At 38.3% G+C, this 19,292-nt stretch overlaps 1 protein-coding gene and 1 long non-coding RNA gene across 2 annotated transcripts in view; one reads left to right on the top strand and one right to left on the bottom strand.

The window, feature by feature from the left end:
• LOC106513705 (uncharacterized) overlaps positions 1 to 6,081 on the top strand; it is a 10,542-nt gene extending 4,461 nt beyond the window's left edge. Inside the window, exons 2-3 of the long non-coding RNA XR_001309821.1 lie at positions 5,686 to 5,788; positions 5,916 to 6,081. This is a non-coding gene — a long non-coding RNA (uncharacterized LOC106513705). The remainder of the gene's footprint in view (positions 1 to 5,685; positions 5,789 to 5,915) is intronic.
• The window catches only part of fbxl17 (F-box and leucine-rich repeat protein 17), a gene marked incomplete in the record, with an annotated part of 237,289 nt that overhangs the window by 147,450 nt on the left and 70,547 nt on the right, over positions 1 to 19,292 (bottom strand). Inside the window, 2 exon segments of the mRNA XM_014002660.1 lie at positions 327 to 454; positions 11,373 to 11,480. Coding sequence (XP_013858114.1) covers positions 327 to 454; positions 11,373 to 11,480 — 236 coding nt within the window.

Below are 19,292 nucleotides of genomic sequence, written 5' to 3'. Positions count from 1 at the left end.
GGATTACATTCCATATTTTATTACGTTTTCTGAAAATCTTGTGAAAATTCTTGGAAATAAATTTTTATGAAACTCACACTTCAGCACTTGATTTGCCTCTTTGAGGCCATAAATTTCTATTAGAACATAGAAGAACTGTTATAAAACCTGCTCTGATGCACAGCCTTGTTGCAAACTTTGCTGTTTTTTTTAAATGCCTACTCTCTTTGCATTTTTTTTTCCTTTTTGTCGTCTTCTAATTCGAGCAGATGTTCAGTGTTTAGTCAGTCCCCAACAATGTGGTACCAAAGCAGCAGTTAGCTTAACAAATGAACTTCACTTACCGRTCGTTGATGCTCCAGTTGAGACAGAGGTTGAGGGAGCTGAGTTTSCGGCATTTTCTCACCACCTCCATCACCGTCTCGTTGTTCAGCTCAGAAATGTGCCGCAGATCCAGGACAGTCAGGTTCTGCAGCTAAAAGAACCGACACATACCAACATTTACAAAAAAAATTTCAACAAGTCACACTAACATAAACTTGTGCAGAATTAGCAAACCAAATATAAAGCTGTGTTCCTCTTTATGTTCAGTTATTTCACTAATATGCAGCAAAGACATTTTAACAGGATTTATTGTATCAAGCGTGCTGCTTTACATGGAGGGTTTTGATGTTTCCCTGTGTGCTGAATAAACACGTTCTGAAAACAGTGGAAGTGCAGCATAAAACCAGACCCGATAAATTCTACAAAATTGCAGTTTTTCTTTACCACCCTGCATTGGCCTCCCTGTTGTGAARGGTTATGAGAAAGTAACAGCGTTCGCTTTTCTTTCCTCCTTTCATCTCTTTGACTTCCAATAATCCCCCCCTTTCCCGATCTGAATATCTTGAAAGAGGGGGTTCAGATTAATCCTCAAGTCAAAATCTGACAGAAACCCACACTGTTCGACAAGCATTCCCGCGCAACGACGGCTCCTCGGCAGACAGAAGAGGTGAACACTCTGATACATACTCATAACTATTCAAGGAAAAGGTGCACAACACACACAAGCACGCTCGCACGAGGGAGGCGAGATAAGAGAGGTGTGATATTCAAGCCAGCCGCCAGGGAGGCATAAAAGGTAAATGTCATGTCCGAGGCTAAAGAGAAAACAAGCTTAGAGTCGGTGTTAAGATCACTGAGCCCTGTTGTTGGCTCCATAGGCGTGACATATACGGACCAGCGTGAGGACACATGGGGGGAAAGGACGAGGACCACAACTCACCGTGTGAAGTAAGCACACATGTAAACACTCTTCCCCAGCCCCCACTAAGGTTCAAAACACACAGGCTGCAAACAAACATGATAAGTGTGTAAGGTGCTGCAAGGCACCGAAGGTAATAATATGAAAAAAAAAAAAAGCTTTCAAAACCGTCTCTGTTCTCACAAAGCCTGTGGCTTGTTTGTTTCTCCTCAGAGAAAGTTGAACTCAAACCTCCTGTTATAAAAGTCTCCTTAGGCATAAAATAAACATGAAATAGATATTTTTTGTTTTGCAACACGTACTAAACTACTCTGAAGATATGAAGCAATAAAAATTAAACACACATAAAAGTGTGTGTAAAAAAGATGGATCAAGAACTGCTAAATCTGACGTACTAAACAACAAAAGAAGAAAAAAAATTCTTAGACGTTATCAACACAGATGTTTGCTGAAATAAGCAGCTGGTAATGTATGTGCACAAAAACACACAGGCTAACTGTCATGTGCCCCTGTGGTCGGATCGAAGTGCTAAATTATTTATTTAAAAGAAGGCCGACCAAAGAGTGCATCTCTAAGTGTGGATGTGTGAGTACACTCCTATTGCTTATTTTGTTGGGGCATAAATAAGTTTACACTCTTTCATAAAACGAGCTCACCACCTTTAAAGATCAAATAGCAAGTTCCACTTATTTTGGGCTTAAGGGTTTGGACAACTTTAGGTTTAAAAGCAAAGGGTTTTGCAATACTTTGACGTGAAGTCGCACATCCTTAAAAAAATTTCCACAAAAATCACTGTCGCACACATACGTCTATTTGTCCATTTAATATTTAGGATTAATATCCCTGGAGTGAAATTTCAAAACCTCCACATCAAACGTAGTATTTGTTCTCCAAATCTTTAAAACTGCTTATCTCTGCTAAAAGAGAAAAGAGAAAAACTACTACAGCCAATGAAGAGTGCTTCATTGATGTGGGTAACCAATGAGAAATCAGGCCAAGCAGTGAGAGTTTGGATTGGCTGAGTGTGTAGCTAGGTTGGAGGAAAAAAATAAAGAAGAAAAAAATCCCCCAAAATTTAGCAGATGTCTACATGAAAAAGGGGGAGAGGCGCAGTCACGGCTCTAACTTTGTGTATCCATCTGTGAAAAACCGCTGCAGGAAAATAAATTCCCCAATTTAACAGACGTCTGTAAAACGGAAGGGGGGGAAAAAATCCTGAAGTGAAAAAAAAGTCACAAATAGCAGTAATTAGTCACGCTTCCTAAATGTGACAGGCAAAAGTGGCAGTTTTGGTTGTCGTGCATGTAATTATATTTACTTTTTTTCCTAATAGTGTGGCATTTTTACAACAATAAACAAGAGGTAACATAATGAGAAATAAAAATGTTAAATGGTCAAAAAGAGGGGGAAAGTAAGAAAAAATAAGAGAAATCAGGTGAAGAAACAGAACCAGGGAGAAGAAAGAAAGTCAGGGTGAAAAAGTAAGTGAAACGAGAGGATTTCAGTGTTGTTTTTTTGTCTCGTTGGCTGAAATCTGTAACCAGGCAGAGTATGTCTCATCTCCACTGAGTTGGCAGCTTCACCCGGGTCATTATTCAAGCCGTTCATAAAACCAGTGAAACTTGCAAAATCCAGCTGCTCTTAGGCGAGTGTGTCATCTACTCCTCACACACACACACACACACACGCACACACACACACACACACACACACACACACACAGCACAGAAAATAACGAGAACTTCGATTTCATGATTATTGTTTTCACAGGCATAAAAACAGCAAGTCTAAAAGATGTCAATTTATTTATTGTGTTGAAATTTTTTTCTTCAACTGTGAAATACAATGTAAAGAAAATAACATTTAAACTTTTACTAATTTCATTACTTTTTTGTTTGCTTTTTTGATATCTTTAATACATTTATGCATTTTAAACAAACTTTGAGGCACTTAAAATTTGTCCAACGACTGTAATAAAATGAATAATTTTTAAATAACTACAAAGTGTAAGACATTTAAAATATGCACGTAAACGGGTAGATTTATGTTCAGCACATGCTTAATCTGTTTTTTGGGTTTTTATCATTTTTACCAAAGCTATCGTACATAAATTAAAGGTGTTTTACATTGTTAAAGTTCAACTTTCATTTCACAAAATATCTGAACAATAAGCATGGGCCTGTTTGGAAGAAATGAATTTTTTTTTATTGAATAACATTCAACTTAAATTAAATAATCCATTCCAATACAGTTTTTACTATGTTTAAAGCTCAGATTTACCTTAAAAAAGGCGAAAGAATAAAATTAACTTACAAAAAGACTTCATATAATCCTGAATGTGAATCTTAACGAACAAAATAACTCTGATTCCGGTATCATTTCATCTCATCTGTTCAATGTGAGGGACAAACACGTTACAGATAAGAAAAGGCAAACACTTCACATCTGACACGGGCTGAACAAAAACGGTTTTCATCAGAGATAAAAGTGCGGCGACACAAATGTTCATAAAAGCGGTTGCTTAATTCAGTTCACACATGGAGACGAGCCCTCTGAGCTCCGAGCCGTTCAGATGTTCGATGCTTTAATTAAAAATGTCTCTCAAACGGGACAAACAAGGGATGGAGTCAGAGGTCAGATCAAGACCGCTACTCAAAATGAGGGGGAATAAAAAGCAAAGCTGTTTGTTAGGAAGACATGTCATCCTTCAGCCAGGCACAAACTAGTCTCTAATATTTACGCAGAAAGGTTTATTTATTACACAGTGACGGTTCCTGCGTGCGCCCTGCAATAACTACCTCTGATATTACTATATAAATTTACTCAACGCCAAGCAGGAAGCGGCCGCCTTGTAGACCTCGTGCGGAGGATATGATGTCATGGCTTCGAGCGGCGGTGCAAAATAACACGAGTTCATGGCTGTAGCTGTCCATCAGCGTCAACGTCTCCACCTCACGAGGAGCTACGTGGCATCATAAAAAGCAGGAACAGAACAAGCATTGTTTAAAAGCGAAATAACCAACATTTTGGATTTGGAAAATATGAGGTGCTTGTTTTATTGCAGAGGTAAAATTATACCCACTTCCAGTTCGACATTCAATACGTGAGTTTGGTCGGGAACAAAATTGCTTTTTACGATAGGATAGACAGAAAAGGCCCATGCTTCCAAATGCGATTCCTAAACAGAAGAAAGACTTTAAGTAAAACTATCCTGCTTTTAGATAAAGATCAAGAAAGATCAGCAGAAAACCGATCTAAGAGGTTGAAAAGCAGCCAGAGAAAATTTCAGTCAGTTGCTTTGAAGTGCATTCAAAGTCCTCAGCAAGAAGCCAAAGTCACAAAGTGTCTTTGAGGCGTCTTCTCGGTTGTCTGTATGTGTTGGAGGACAGTGTCAGACGGGATGGGGGCAGGGGCAAGGAGGAGGGACGAATGGCAGAGGTGAGACCAGGAGAGCACCAGTGTGCACTCATGCATAAACCAACCCTAACCCCGAAAAAAACTGGAACATGCCAGACAGGAGGAAGGTGTGTCAAGACAATCCAGTCTTGGCAAGCCTTAATCCTGTACGCCCCCTTCCAGCCAGATGCACAAAGACCAAAAAAAAACCCTGAGCAGACCAAATTATATGAATATTTTAAATAAGAACGGTGTCTGAAAACTAAAAGACTATAGATCTGATGTTGCAAATAAATTGTAAAGATCAGTCAAGGAGCAGTGCGCTGATCCCTGTTTGTGTGTGTTGTGCATGAGTGGTCAACTCCTCTTCATCTTTTCTGTGCTCATCTACCGTCTACTTCTTAGTCCCCCCCCCCACCTTTTCATCCCCCCCTTTTATGTTCTCTTTCAGTCACTAATCCAGCATGTGCCGGTCTTGATAACAAACTCAGTGGTGAGAAAAGGCTCAAGGAGATGGAAGGAGTCGGTTCCTTTTACGGTGCACTGAGCCAAATGTCCGTACAGGAATGTAGAAAGCRCTGTGACAGCGCTGGATGACAGTCACAGCACAGTGACAATAGTTGGGGCCGGTAATGAGACATGATATCCCTCCCTCCAGAGGTCAGAAAACCTCTCCGCCTCTGTCTGTCTCTGGGTTAAAAGTCTCACAGCCAAATGAATTATTCTTCAATTACTCTTGCATGAGACACACATCATCCTTAGGCTCTGTTCTGCTCATTATATTCATAAATCCCCCAATCTTCTCTATACAGCAGTCAAGAAAATTATTATTACAATTTGGGCTCATTGTGCGACCCCCACAACCCCATTACCTTTCTTCCTTCAAATCCCCATCCGCTGCCCTTTATCCCCTCTACCACCTCAGAGACACAACACACATGTATACAGCCACACACACGTCAGTACATAGGATAAGACGCACATGCATTCTTCTTAGTTTGTGTTGGGGGGGGGGTTATCAGTTTGACACAGGGCACTGTGATTATGTATTTTTTTTTCTGCTCCAGTCAGGAGGTGGAGATAAGGGACCAGCAGACTGCAGCAAAGCCAGACACCACTCTCCCAGCGTGGGGTGGAAGCAGTGGAGTGAACGGTGTGAAGGTGACAGTGGTAAGAAAAAAAATAATAAAAAGGCTTCTTAACCTTTCATGTTTTATTACTTTCGCTGACATGTTCATGGCAACAAAAAGCAGAAAATATCAAAAGTGATTCATTCCTGGTTTTCCATTCTTTTCAGTGATTCGGAGCCTAATTTGAATCCAAAATGTGMTGTTCTAAAGTACACAATGTGCTACACCGAGGACAGATAAAGCATGTGATTTTGATTATGAAATTAAACATTCTCCCTGTCATGAACCAGACTGTTTTATTTGCTCATAAACACACAAGGAGAGAATAAGGTATTGCCCACGGTCCAATTCTGTCAAATTCACAGAGCATTTACCAAAGGTCCCATTTTTTTCCCCTCAAGAAGAACAACAAAACCACTGGAGCAGCACGGCTGAATTAATCTACACGGCCCCAAATTAAGACCAGAAACATCCAAGTTCTGCACATCAGAGAGACAACACGTAGCTATTACAGCCTCCAAATATACCTCTTTTCATCTCTGACACATGCTTCAACAGTCTCTCCATTTGTTATGTCTCTGGCCTTTCTCCCAAGGGTGGGAACTTTCACACACATAAAAAAGCCTGACTGAGGCCCAAAGTGTCTAAGGGCAGCGATAGGCTGGATGCTCGAGGAGGGGCATTGTGGGTAGGCATGACAAGCGAAGGAGAAGCCATCACTGGGACATCTAAAGCTGGAGGACTGAAGGCTCTCTGGCACCGAAGAGCCGCTCACTAACACTGGCTCTCTGATAGAGGCGACCTTGGGCTTAATCACAACCAGAAGAAAAGAGCAGCTTGACAAGAAGATGGAAAGACAGAGCGGGAGAGTGTGTACGTGTGTGTGTGAGAGAGAGAGCAAGAAAGACTAAAAACACTCACAAACCACATGAGTGAAAGAGATGAATACAGAAAGCAGGAGGAGGAAATATATATAGGGCAAAAAACAGGTTGCAACACTTAAAATAGTTGCATGATGACTCTGCTGGTGTTCCTCATCTTTTCAAAGCAGAGCAACACAGACTGCCAGAGAAGCAGATGTATATACAGAAATAACTGTATTGTCGTAAACTTAAATAAAATCATTATTTTAAAGATGGACACGTAAAACATAATCTCCATCTTTTAGTAGGACAGCTGTCCTTAAAGTTTGGATTTTGTACTGATATTTATAAAAAGAGTACCACTTTTATGCATGCATTTGAGCATGAAATATGTTAAAGGGGACCTATTATGTAAAATTCACTTTTTAAAGCCTTTTTTACTCAACTTWGGGTATGTACTTCTTAAAAAACATTCCTAGGACCAAAAATATGCACCCAGGGGCATATTTACTGTAAGTAAATGTATTTTTAATGTATATTAACGACAAGTTTTGTACTTCCTACATTTTGTGATGTCACAAGCCGTACGAGAACCCACCTGCGTTCAGCCCCTTACCTAGCAACCCCCGGGTGAAGCTCCACCTCCTCAGTCTAAAAAGCTGTCACGGTTGTTGTTGTGCAATACACAGCTCATTTCACAACAAGCCTCCAATAGGGCAATGAGTAGAGTGCTGGACCAGAGAACGGGAGACCAAAGTTCGAGACTGGCATGGACACAATTTAATTATTTATTTTCATTCATTATGAACATGTWTTTTCATGTACCTCTATTGTTTAACTTATTAAAGCCTTGTTAAAGCCTATTTGTTCGAGTTTCTGAGGTATTTTGACCGCTGCTGCTCCCTGCTCTGGTAACAGCATGCAGAGTGAGCGCAGAGCAGAGGAGGGGGAGAAAAAAAAAAGAAGCTGTGACCACGACTCTGCCTCTGGGTCTCCTATGGTTGTACAACGGAGCTTCTGCTATTATTAGCCATGCTAACGTAAATGCTGGCTTTGGAGGGCGGAGTTAATGTCAACGGATTTTTTGGAGGGCGTTACCAACAGAGCTCATTAACATAAACAGCTCGTTCTGAATGGAAGTCAGAGCAGGCAGAGCAAGAAAATAGGAAATTTTATTATCTGAGAATTATTTTGTGCATTAAATTGAATGAACATGGTCTGGATAGCCCACAGACATACCATAAACATTTCTAGGACCCATAATTGGTCTCCTTTAAGTTGCTGCAGTGTATGTTGGTTTAATAAACATGTATATAAACACTTTTAAAAAGGARAGTTTTATTACTTTTGGGTAAGTGTGCAACGCCATGAGGCCCTATGTGTCAAYAAAAAAATTAAGTTGCCCATTCCCGTTCCAGCTATTTGGTTATGGYGTCCTGTGCATCTTGTGCCTTTCTTTATCTCACACTCTGCCGTTACGGTTTTGGATCGTCTCAGGGGCATCTTTGCACGGCCTGCATCTGATGCTGCCTGCTGTGGTAGACCCTGGTTTCCATTTCTCTTGTGCTGAGAGGCGACCACCAAAAAMCACTGGAGGCTCTGGGACACCCACAAGGCCTCCCTCTCAAGATGTTCTGTATCTATTACGCAGCTCCAYGATGTGACAAGCCTCATCAATAAAACTGTTATTTATGTCAAGAGTTTAGGGGCAAAAAAAAAGAGCTTCCATCTAAAAACCACCCATAAATAAAAATTTACAGTAAATCCCTGTCCCACTTACRCACAAGACCACATAAAAAGCATATGTTCTGACAAAAATCCTCAGCTTTTGTTCTGACGCTGGAAGCTGCATGTTGTGTTTAGTTTGGAACAGTGAGGAAACTGTTACAAGGCTTGTTCTCAATTAGCYGGCTTCACACACTGAGCCAGCAGAATGATCATTTTGCTTTTTAGTCATTACTTAGATGATTTATCAGATTGCTTAGCTGCAAATATTGAGTTGTGTTGTGCAACACAGAGGGACAAGTGAGCTCCTATAGGACTATAACACTGCAAATCCATCAGCTGAACAAAAATGACAGCTCTACAGCTCATCTGCATCAAACATATCGCAACTGGTGGCCAATTTCTAACATCAGCTCCTTTCATTTAAGAAAAAAATACAATTCTAATAGACTTCTTCATATCCTAATTTGAGGAAAGTCAATAAAAAGCGAAATGAGAGAGTTATATAAGAGAAGTAAATAAAAGTAGTGGATATTTTTAACTATTTTCTGCTCTTATGCAAGTAGAAAATGTGTGGATCGGTAAGATTATCATAGACAGGGCTCAGTTAGGAAAAGAAAAAGAAGCGGGAGGGGAGTGTGTAATAATCGAACAAGAGAGCAGCGCCGCAGTCCTGGAACTGCAGGCGGGTCCGTAGAGTCATCAGAAATGCAACGATTTTAAAAGCAAGAATATGATTTTAAATCGACACTTGATGAGACCAAGTGGGAATCAATGAGAGGAGGAATCAACTCTTAAACAAGATAATTGCTGTCAGAGATTATAAAGAGATCGAAAAAGAGGGAGTTGGAGGAGGACGAGGAGACAGAGAGGTAAACAGATAAACAGAAAAAAAGTTTACAAAATAGTTATAAGAATCCAAGAAATAAAGAAATGGATTGCAGAACTTTTCATTTAGACTGCAAGAAAAAGAACTTGAGTCAACATCTTTAGATAAGTTATTTAGCTAATTTAAGGCACATACATTCTTGTAACTATAGTGAAAAAATGCATTTAAAAACAAAAACTACAAATCAATATTTAGGCAGCAAAAATAGAAGCAGTTAAATTCTGGATTAGGCATAAAATTGGCAATTTGCAGAAAATAATTTAGTCATTTCAGGCAAATTGCAGTATAGAAATGTAAAACTTTTGTAAAAGGACTCTTTGAACCTTTTTACATGAGCAATATAATAATTTAGACTTAGTATCATCTGTTTTTTAAGCAGTTAAATGTTGAAGCTACTTTAGATTTTAGAAAATAGTGGTTTTAATCTCTCCAAAAAAAATCTATTATCTAGTTCCAGAAATTCTAACTCTTTCAGCAAATGAAGCTGCCAGCTGCTGTCTTTTTAAGCCATCATTAGTTTCTTTTTAAGCCTGAATGTTCAAGAAGAATAAACTATCTACATCCAGTTCTGCTGCTAAGAGAAGTTGGGATACAAAAACAAGTTTTAAAAKAATTTTTTAAAGACAGTAAAGGAAGATTTTGTTTATTTTTTAAGGTACAGATTTTGTGTGATCTAGRGAGTGGGTCCTCTTAAAGAACCTGTTCCCAGATATAAATACAAATAATGTTACATTGTTTGATAGGTGAAATTCTCAAGTTGGGGTCTCTGCAGTACATGGGGGAGTTTATTGGCTGTGTGGGCGGAGTCTGTCGTAAACATGATTAGCAAAGTTCTTCGATGTAGGCAGGGCATGTCCGCACCATGATTGGCAGAGTTTGTAATATRGGCGGAGGTTTTTGCATGGGTTAAAGTGAAAAAAAAATCTTTTGACTGAAATATTTTTCAAATTTAAGGGTCAAGTCAAAAAAAGTTCATTTGATGTGTGTGTGTTTTTTAACAGACCTGAAGTTAAATAATTTACTTAAAATGAGAGATAAACCCAAAACATATGGTACTGTTTTTTTTTCTAATTTTAGTCCTCTTTCTTAGAGAAAAAAAACTGAAATGACTGGAATTATGAACTAGTTCATCTGAACTCCTAAAACTTCACCTAGGTTAATATTGCCATAAATAATAATGAGTGTGATAGATAGTGTGTGTGTGTGTGTTCGTGTGTTTGCGTCCACCTTCACAAATGCTAATGCTGTTATGACTGGCTGGCTTCATTACGGTCTGTCTACAAAACCATGGCCAAGGTCAGCAGAGGCTGCAGAGATGATAGGGGGCCAAAACTATGAGCACAAATTAATCTGCTGTTTAATCTAATAATGCAGCGCAGCATCGGGTGCCTCAGTCCTATTAACACAACTGTAATTGCGTTTGAGGAGAAATGGGAGCTTGCAGGTCCACAGAGGTGTGTGCACACTAAAGAGTACACCCAAGTGCATCAAACACAAATCGAATTGTATTACACAAGTACACATGGGTGTGGGCACAACACACACGCACACACTTTAAATGTTCCTGATGTTGGGAATAAGAAATAAATGAGAAGGTAAAACAAGGTTAGGTACTTCCTGGTGAATTCACTTTAAGCAATCACACCATGAGTGCATGTGTGCCCGTGTTTACGGTACATGGCATGGAACGGCTTTAAGCACGGAGCACAGCTCATTAACATGGTAATATCCAAACAGCAGGGTGTAGTCAAAAACAGCAGCGTATTATTAGGATTCCTCTCATTAGGCTTTCATGAGATTTAAAAGTTAACACAAAATAACTTGAAAACTAAGTTTGAGATAAAAACACGCAGCGAGTTCCTAAATTTCCCCCTTCCAAAAAAAAAAAAAAAATCAAATATGCCCCCTGGAGACGATGCATAACCTGCAGTAACATGTTGACTGGCCTACAGTAACAGGATTAGACTAAAATAACTGTGGTCACGCAAGAACTTCAGCTGACATTTACCAAAACAAATAATTAAGGCAAGAATTMTGTCTTTTAACTTAAGCTACAGGAAGCACTTTATCTTCACTTTGGGGTGTTTAGATTCACTGATAACTCAAGAGGGATTTGAATGTAAATCAAGAACTGGTGCGATGCCTACCGCAGTCAGATGGATGACGCCCTGCGAGGTCACGGGGCATCCCATGAAGCCGACGAACTGCAGCTCGGGACAGTGCTCTGATACGGCCCGCACAGACTGATCCGTCACCTGCACAACAGAACAAACAGAATCAAACACAAGGAAACAAAAGGAGTAGAACAAAGTGCTTAATGTGTTTTTTTTTTTTCAAAGGAAAAAATTTTCTTTTTTTCCAAATGAAATAGTGACTTTTGTCCTAAAACATCAGTTTTGCTGCATTTATTTGACTTAGGGATCATATTAACTAAATCTGTACCAAGATTCACCTCTTTTTTCTACAATCACACAAATAGTCGAAAGTGTGTAACATATATTACAGAATTTTGCCTTGTTGCTGAATTGTATTCACTTATTTGTGATTTAAACAAATCCAAAAAATACGTATTTTACTTTGGATTCATGAAGAAATGTGATTGTTTTGCCTGTAGCAGRATCCATTGTGTGTGCTCCTTTCTTTTCTCATTACATACTGATGTCATTCAGTAAGACAAATTAAACTAATTGCAGCATCTAATTTGCTGTAAATGCTAAAGATTTAAACGGGCAAAGCAAGTTCTATTCTTTCAGTTGCGTCTTCTGGCCTTGTTTCCATAAATCTGATTGCTTTTGTCTACTTCTTTGCAACACATTATTAAGATATTCATTCCTGCAAACATAGCAGATGATTGAACCTTGTCTTTTGGCTGGCAGTGACTGGGGGGGGGGGGGKGTCTTGAAAAGGCTTTGTCTGGATTGTGTGGAATGTATTAGGTGTTTTTTTTCTAGGATCTTATTGAAGATTATATTGTAGTTTTATGTTGCTCAATTTGTTGTGGTTCTGTACRTGTTTAATTAGTATATCCTGGAAAAGTCAAGTCAGGGAATAAAGTTGCAAACTGCTACCTGTTTGTGCAGAATATCAGATGCATGTTCACAACGTTTTACTACATTGTCCCTGATGAATAAAAAATAAGAAGAATGTAAAGTTTCTCAGCGAACATTAACTCGCAGTCTGAGCAATAAAAATCATGAGAATTTAAATAAAAAGAACTAAAGGTCCTGTGAATAAAAATGCAAAATATGTCATGATATTTGCAGAAAAACAAAAATAAGCTAAAACATTTCGCTTACGGGCAAGTGACAATGCAGAAATCCAAATAACAGCCAAACCCATAAACACAATAATTATAAATTGTGACGGAATAGTTTTTGAGAGAAAGTCAACCACAATTTCTGCATAATAGCAACAGCAAAAAAATATTAATCTGCATTTTTTGTGATTTATTAGACAATTAAATGTGCTTTTTTTCCTTGGTAACAAACAAATGAATATTTATAAAGAGTGTTTTTTTGCTTGCAGAGCAGAACTGTCAGATTCAAGCTAAACTGCATGCTTTATCTTTCCCACCGTGTGTTTTTGTTTTACTCAACGACAAAGCGAGTGGGAGGATCACAGACGAAGAGGAGGAGGAAGAGGGATAACAGAAAGAAGGAGCCAGAAGTGTTTGCCAAGCGGCGTGGGCGTTGACTTATGATGGATGGGCCATTCTCCATCGTTCACCCGGCCGTAGACTAACAGCTCATAATGGATCAGAGATCAATAAGGAAGCAGAACATTTCCACCGGCTTCCACTGCATTTATCAATACAGGCATTGATAGCAGCTTCACCTCCTTCATTACACTCAACGCCGCAACAATTTGTGAGAGATCGTTTATCTTCACTGGGGGCTTCTTCTGGGCCTACATAAAGTCGTCAAAAAACACAGATAAGGAATAAAAAGATAAGTGGAAAGAGAGCAAAGAGACAGGAGAACTGTCTGAACTAAGATTCATGATGAGAGAACACTAGAGAGGAAAGACATGTCTATTTATCACGATGGAAACTTTCTGTTAAAATCTCCAAAAGTTGTTATTTAATGGTGAAAGAAGCAAAAACGCAAAAAGTAAATTTGCACAAAAATTCGAGTCTGAAATGTTTTGAAAAACTACATAAAGTGTGGTAAAACTTTGTASCAAATTATGTTTCTTTGTGGACTTGTAAAGCCAGATCAACAACCAAACTAGCCATAAGTTTCTTTTTTCTTCCTATATTTGTTCATGCACTGTTTACATGCGGCTTTAAGAACACGTCTGTCCCGCTAATGTTTCATTCTTCATTTTCCCTTTCTTCTTGCACTGCTGCCCCACATCCCCCTCCCTTCCTAGACTACCTTAAAGGTTACCGAGTCGAGGCAGAGGAAGATGAAAAACCCTGGGAGACGGTGAGGAAGAGAGAAATCACAAAAAAGAAAGAACAAGGTGTCCATTTATCTTTCACCAAGTCACAGTATGGCTTATCAGGGTAAAACACCTCCTATGAAGCTCTAAGCCTTGTCTCTCACCTTATCTGTAAGAAGCCAAAGTGCTTGCAAAGTGCAAAATGGCTCATAAAGGAGTGCGACTGTAAAGTATTTCCAGTCGAAGTGAAGAAGCAGAATAAGTTGTGAGGGACGATTGAAAAGGGAAGAAAAGGATGAAGACTGTAAAGATCAGTTCAAACTACATTATATCGTGTGGACGAAAACATTTCAGCTTCATGTTTTCCATACATTGGATTTATTTTCACGAAGCGTAGGGTTAAAAATATCTCAAAAGGCACTTTATTGTACGTTGTTAATAAAACCTTGCAAAAACAAAGTGCTCATTTTCCAGAAAATGGCTACATTTAAAACCACAGTGATTAACCGACAATATTTATATTCAGGCAAAAGTCCAGTTATGTCGGGTATTTAAGCTGCATATAGAATATTCTATTCATATTCCTGTTTATATCCTACAGAGCATAGTCAAATGAATGAGTCACGCCTGTCTTACTGTTCCTTACACTAAAAGGTTCTTTGTACCAATCCACATGGTTCTTTCCACATTTTTCAAAACCTTTAACTGGATGTCTTTACCTTCGAAAGGTGTGCTGTCTCTTTTAGCCGCAGACATCCTGCTCCGCACAAACTTTGACTGGAGCCGGAGTGTAAGTCACTGAATTTATTCAAACAATCCCAAAACAAGTAACTGAATTTTTTTTTTATTAAAAAGGCAAAATTTCTCGTGAAAAATCCATCCTTAAATCGCTGGAAACAGAAGCTACCTTGTGTTTCATCAGGTTCAGTCAGAACCTTGGTGGAATGTAATGATGAGTACATATCAACAAATAAGGCCAATACGATCCCATAAAATTTAGCTCAGTTTTGCTTGTAAAACAGCTTCAGGATGATCACATTTGCGAGAGAAAAATATAATGTGGCAGCGGCTTTCACAGAATAAATTTAAAAAAAGTTTTAAGGTTCTAATCAAAGTTATAAAAAATTATGAAAGTTGACTGAAACAAAGTTTAAGAGTATCTACATGGTCAAAATAAAACTTGTTTTCTAATCTAATGTTTTTTTTTTAATATCTGCCCATCAATACAGTATACTTTAGTCGTGTCTCAGGTACTTACCCCTGAAAGTTGACTGAAACAAAGTTTAAGAGTATCTACATGGTCAAAATAAAACTTGTTTTCTAATCTAATGTTTTTTTTTTAATATCTGCCCATCAATACAGTATATTTTAGTCGTGTCTCAGGTACTTATACCAGCATTTACACAAGTACTCGTACTTGTAAAAAGTGCCCTGTTACTGGTACTGACACTGTTTAATGTGGGAGCTGTTGGTCTATATGGAAGGAGAGTCACCTTGTTCTAAAWAAATATAGTGTTTTTAAATTGTGTAATGTTTAAGTTCTAACACTGGAAGTACTCTGTAATGGTACTCAGTATTGGTAAGTAAAATACTAAAGTACCTGTATTTGTTATAGAAACACGGTAATCGGAACATCCCCTGGTATATTTAGCCAAAATAAATATAAAAACAGAACAAACAGAAATCTGGGAGCTCCTTTACCTGTAATCTCTTTTTTTACCTTTTGAACAATTTTTCATTCTGGACCCAGTTGTGAGAAAGTTCATTGTGTTTTCTAGCTTTCTACAGATTATAGGTTTTCAGAGCAATCAATGAGTGGATGAACCCTCAAGTTTAGACCCACCAACCTCTCCCATCACCACTTACTGCAGTCAGAAAACATTAACCAAAGGTGAGTCAGCGCTCCCTCTCAGAGACACTGATGTTTATGGAATCTGATCTGCAGGGCCGAGTGGGGATACAAGAGGATAGCCGGGTTGCGTTTGTAAGCCTGAAACTTGGAGAAAATAAAAAGACCGGCCTGAGTTGAGCAGCTGGCAGGTGAAGTGAGCTGGCCAGAGGCTCCTCGAACATGGTCTCTGCCAAAAAACCATCAGGGAAAACATTTTCAGGTTGACTACCAACAAAATCAAAAGGCTGAACACCACCAAAATCAAAACTGTGTGCGAGGGGAGGGAARAAAAATATCACAACAGACTTCTACTCCAACCAGTGTTTGTGACGCACGAGTGTGTATCCCACAGAGTCAGTGTGCRCACTTGTACTTGAAAAAAGGACAGAGAAAGAAAAGGGAGACAGGGAGCAGGTTGAACATCTACAGTAAATCTCAGCAGGTGAGAAGGGAGACAGAAGAGAAACRAAGAATAATCCCAGCAGAGCAGAACAGGCCAAAAGAGCGTGTACCATATCAAGTTAAGCTCATGCACGTGAGGGTGTCCGTGTGTATGTGAAAGAGCCCATATRGGTTTGTAACTAAGTTTTTTTCTTCAACCCACAAACACAAAAAYCCATTCCAWTTTTTTTTAGCTTTCTTCTTCTCCCTCCTAACCTTTCATGGACTTTGATTTAAAAACATAAAAAGAGTCATGACATGGCTTTGGAGAAGTGGCTAGCCAAGAGAGGCCTTAAAGCCCTTTAGAAAGGATCTAGTTTAATGGTCTCTGGGTGAAGGAAGTAAAGGAAAGCAGGAGGGGGAAAAAAAATAACAGCGAACAGGATTGGTGGAAATGCTGCTGTCATAAAGATAGTTTTTGTGTGTGCACTTTAAAGAGCTGGAAAGTAATTGTCGAGAGTGCTGTGGTAGCAAAAAAGAACTAGTGCTTTAAATGAGCGTGTGTTTTTTTTTTCCTTTTTTTTTTTGTCTGGTGGTCTGTTTGTTCAAAACGCTGGGACAGCACCCAGTGGGCCACTTCTCATCCAATAAGGGCGTTTAAGCTTGTCAATATCGTCTATCATACAACTCATTTGACTCCATCAAAAGCACAAGCAGGAGACGGAAGCACTCTTTAACAAATCGTTCTCCCATTTAAAACTGACCGTTTTGGCCAACACACGACAGTTGATTGATGAGAAAAACAGGAGATGGAAAACTGACAAATTTACCAAAACATAATTTATTACGACTGTGTTGAATTTAATTCCCACCATTTAAATGAGCATCTCAAGTCATTTGCTACTTGTAGTGGGATTCTGTAAAAGGGTTAGGAAGAATCATTATATCATTGCTTTTAATAACTGCAATCAAAAATTTACAAGCAGTTCCTCGCAAATTTTATCTTAAAAACTTTTAAATTGGTAGCAAGTTTAAACCACAGTTATTTTGGCAGAAATATTCAGAAATTCTAGCTAAAATTCGACAAGGCAGCAGCAGGGTTACAGCTATCTGCTGCTGCCAATTTTTGTGCCTGTGAATCACCATAAAACTATTAAATAAATAGATACGGTGAAATTGACAATGATATTTTGTTACCCTTTTGTTCTTTTTTATTATTATTCTTATGCAGGTGCTCCTATTTTTTTCCAGATACAAATTTCCTAATTTTTTTTTTTTTTTTTTTTGGACAGTCAGAACACTACAACCTTTGCTACAAAGCTCAAATTTATTTATTTTGAAAGTCAAATTATAAAGATTTTATAAAGGAGAATATAAAAAAATGTTGGTAACCCTACCTCCTCCTAAAATCTGAAGGGGCATATCTGCCATTTCATTTGAGTTCACAGCGCAGCAGCGACCTTCAATCTAATTAACTACGGTACTTTTTTTTAAAGAAAACATAATTGTGCTCCTAAAATTACACAATTGAGCAAATTACAGTGTATCGGGTTTACAAATTATGCATTAGTTGATGTTCATGTTTTGTTTGTGACATCAAATTTATGCAAAAAGAGAGCAAGACACAACTAAAAAAAACTGAATAAAATAACCATTAAAAGGCAGAAAAGAAGCCACACACTGCACATGTGCAGCTTTGGAGCACATGAGAAATCCATCAGGGGAGAGAAATCCAAACATTTAAGTGAAGTGTAACGAGACTGAATGAACAACAGTGAACTGGAAATATCTGACAACTAATTACCTCACTTACATATACGAAGCCTCCAAGTAAAATAATGATGAATGTCTGTATTTTACAGATGTAGACGGGGCTGCAAGAAATACTGACCAGCACCACATCCAAATTCCACCAGTCTGGATAGTTTCTTAATGCTTTATTGATTTAAAATGGAGACTTACTTCAGCCAGTGTGATTTCTTGTTTTAACTGCCTCTTCCATTAGTAGTCGAAGTCACATTTTTAACATGTCATAGGTAAAATGTTGGCAAGAAGCTGACAATTTCAATAWCGATTTTGTTTTCATACATGAATCACCTCAGTTGCTCATAGTTAACGCTTCATCAATTTTATTTATTTATTTTGTACAACTTTAAAGTCAAACCAGTTAAGGACTTACTTTTAAACATACTTTGACATTTTCAAACAATTTCTGAAAATCTTGTCCAGCAAAAACATCACTTTAACAAATTATTCATTTGCATAAATCATGAACTGACCCACTGCAAAAACACCATTCAGACCTGAGTTTTCTCAGGAATGAGCAAAAACCTGAAGTCACAGACAAGAACCTGTGTACAAGCACCAGAAAATGTATTATTAAGGGCAGCATTAGCCAGAATAATATTTATTGTTGTGTTTTTGAAACACATTATGGAAATGTTGCTGTATTGCACGAATCCCACAAATGGTGTCATTATTTTTTAAATGATTTTTTTTCATCGTCATTTTCTCATAAAATCCACTTAATTCACCTCTGGTTGTGATGATGTGTGAGCGTATGTGTGTGTAGGTGTGTAGGCTCTATCACTCTACATCATTAAGACAATAAAATAATGAGTTTTCAAACATCTGTCTATGAGCTGAATTGTCACAATGTTACTGTAAAGAACTCAATGTTGGCAGCAGCTATTTGACTGACTATAATTTATTACATGGATCAAAACACTTTTTAGCTTATTTTCTACTCTGGCCCTTGTTTTTTTGCTAAAACATTTTAACACATTAACTGAACAGATGTGCTTGGAGACACCCACACAGTCCATCTGCCAGGCTTTATTGTAATCTGTTAAAGTGGTCTTGAAAAATAGTTCTTCAGGTTTTTGGCCTTCAGTTTCTTTTTACATCATTTTTGTCTGGATTTTGCACCTGGTCATGACAGCATGTTGCTAAGTTTGTGCTTAAAAATGAGACAAGTAGACAAGTGAAGGACAAAAAAAGGATGCCTTGAACCTTAAAAAAAAAACTACAGCAGATGAATATGATCTGAAAGTCATGTTATAAAGAAATTCAAAAACTGGACACTGGACCTGAAAGATGCATCATCATCATCATCAGTCGTGTGAGTTCATSTTCCAACTGAAGGCATGTGATATTAAATGTAACAAAATGTAAGGGGGCAGTGTGTGCTCACACAAACACAGGCCAAGTTATGCAGACTACATGGACATAGGGTGTGGCTTATGTGGACYATGGTCTATGTGGGCTGCAACCTTTGAAATGAGACACAACTTTTGTTGAACTTAAAGGGGCAATATCATGTAAAGCCAACTTTTGAGTTTTTTTATCATGTTATGATGTTATACTCTCATAAAAAAACATGCCCAAAGCCTTGCTTTGACTCATTCATGCA

Source organism: Austrofundulus limnaeus, unplaced genomic scaffold, assembly GCF_001266775.1.
Source record: "Austrofundulus limnaeus strain Quisiro unplaced genomic scaffold, Austrofundulus_limnaeus-1.0 Scaffold14, whole genome shotgun sequence".
Taxonomy (NCBI): domain Eukaryota; kingdom Metazoa; phylum Chordata; class Actinopteri; order Cyprinodontiformes; family Rivulidae; genus Austrofundulus; species Austrofundulus limnaeus.
Note: the sequence above shows the minus strand (reverse complement) of the source record. Positions and strands in the feature narration are given on the sequence as shown.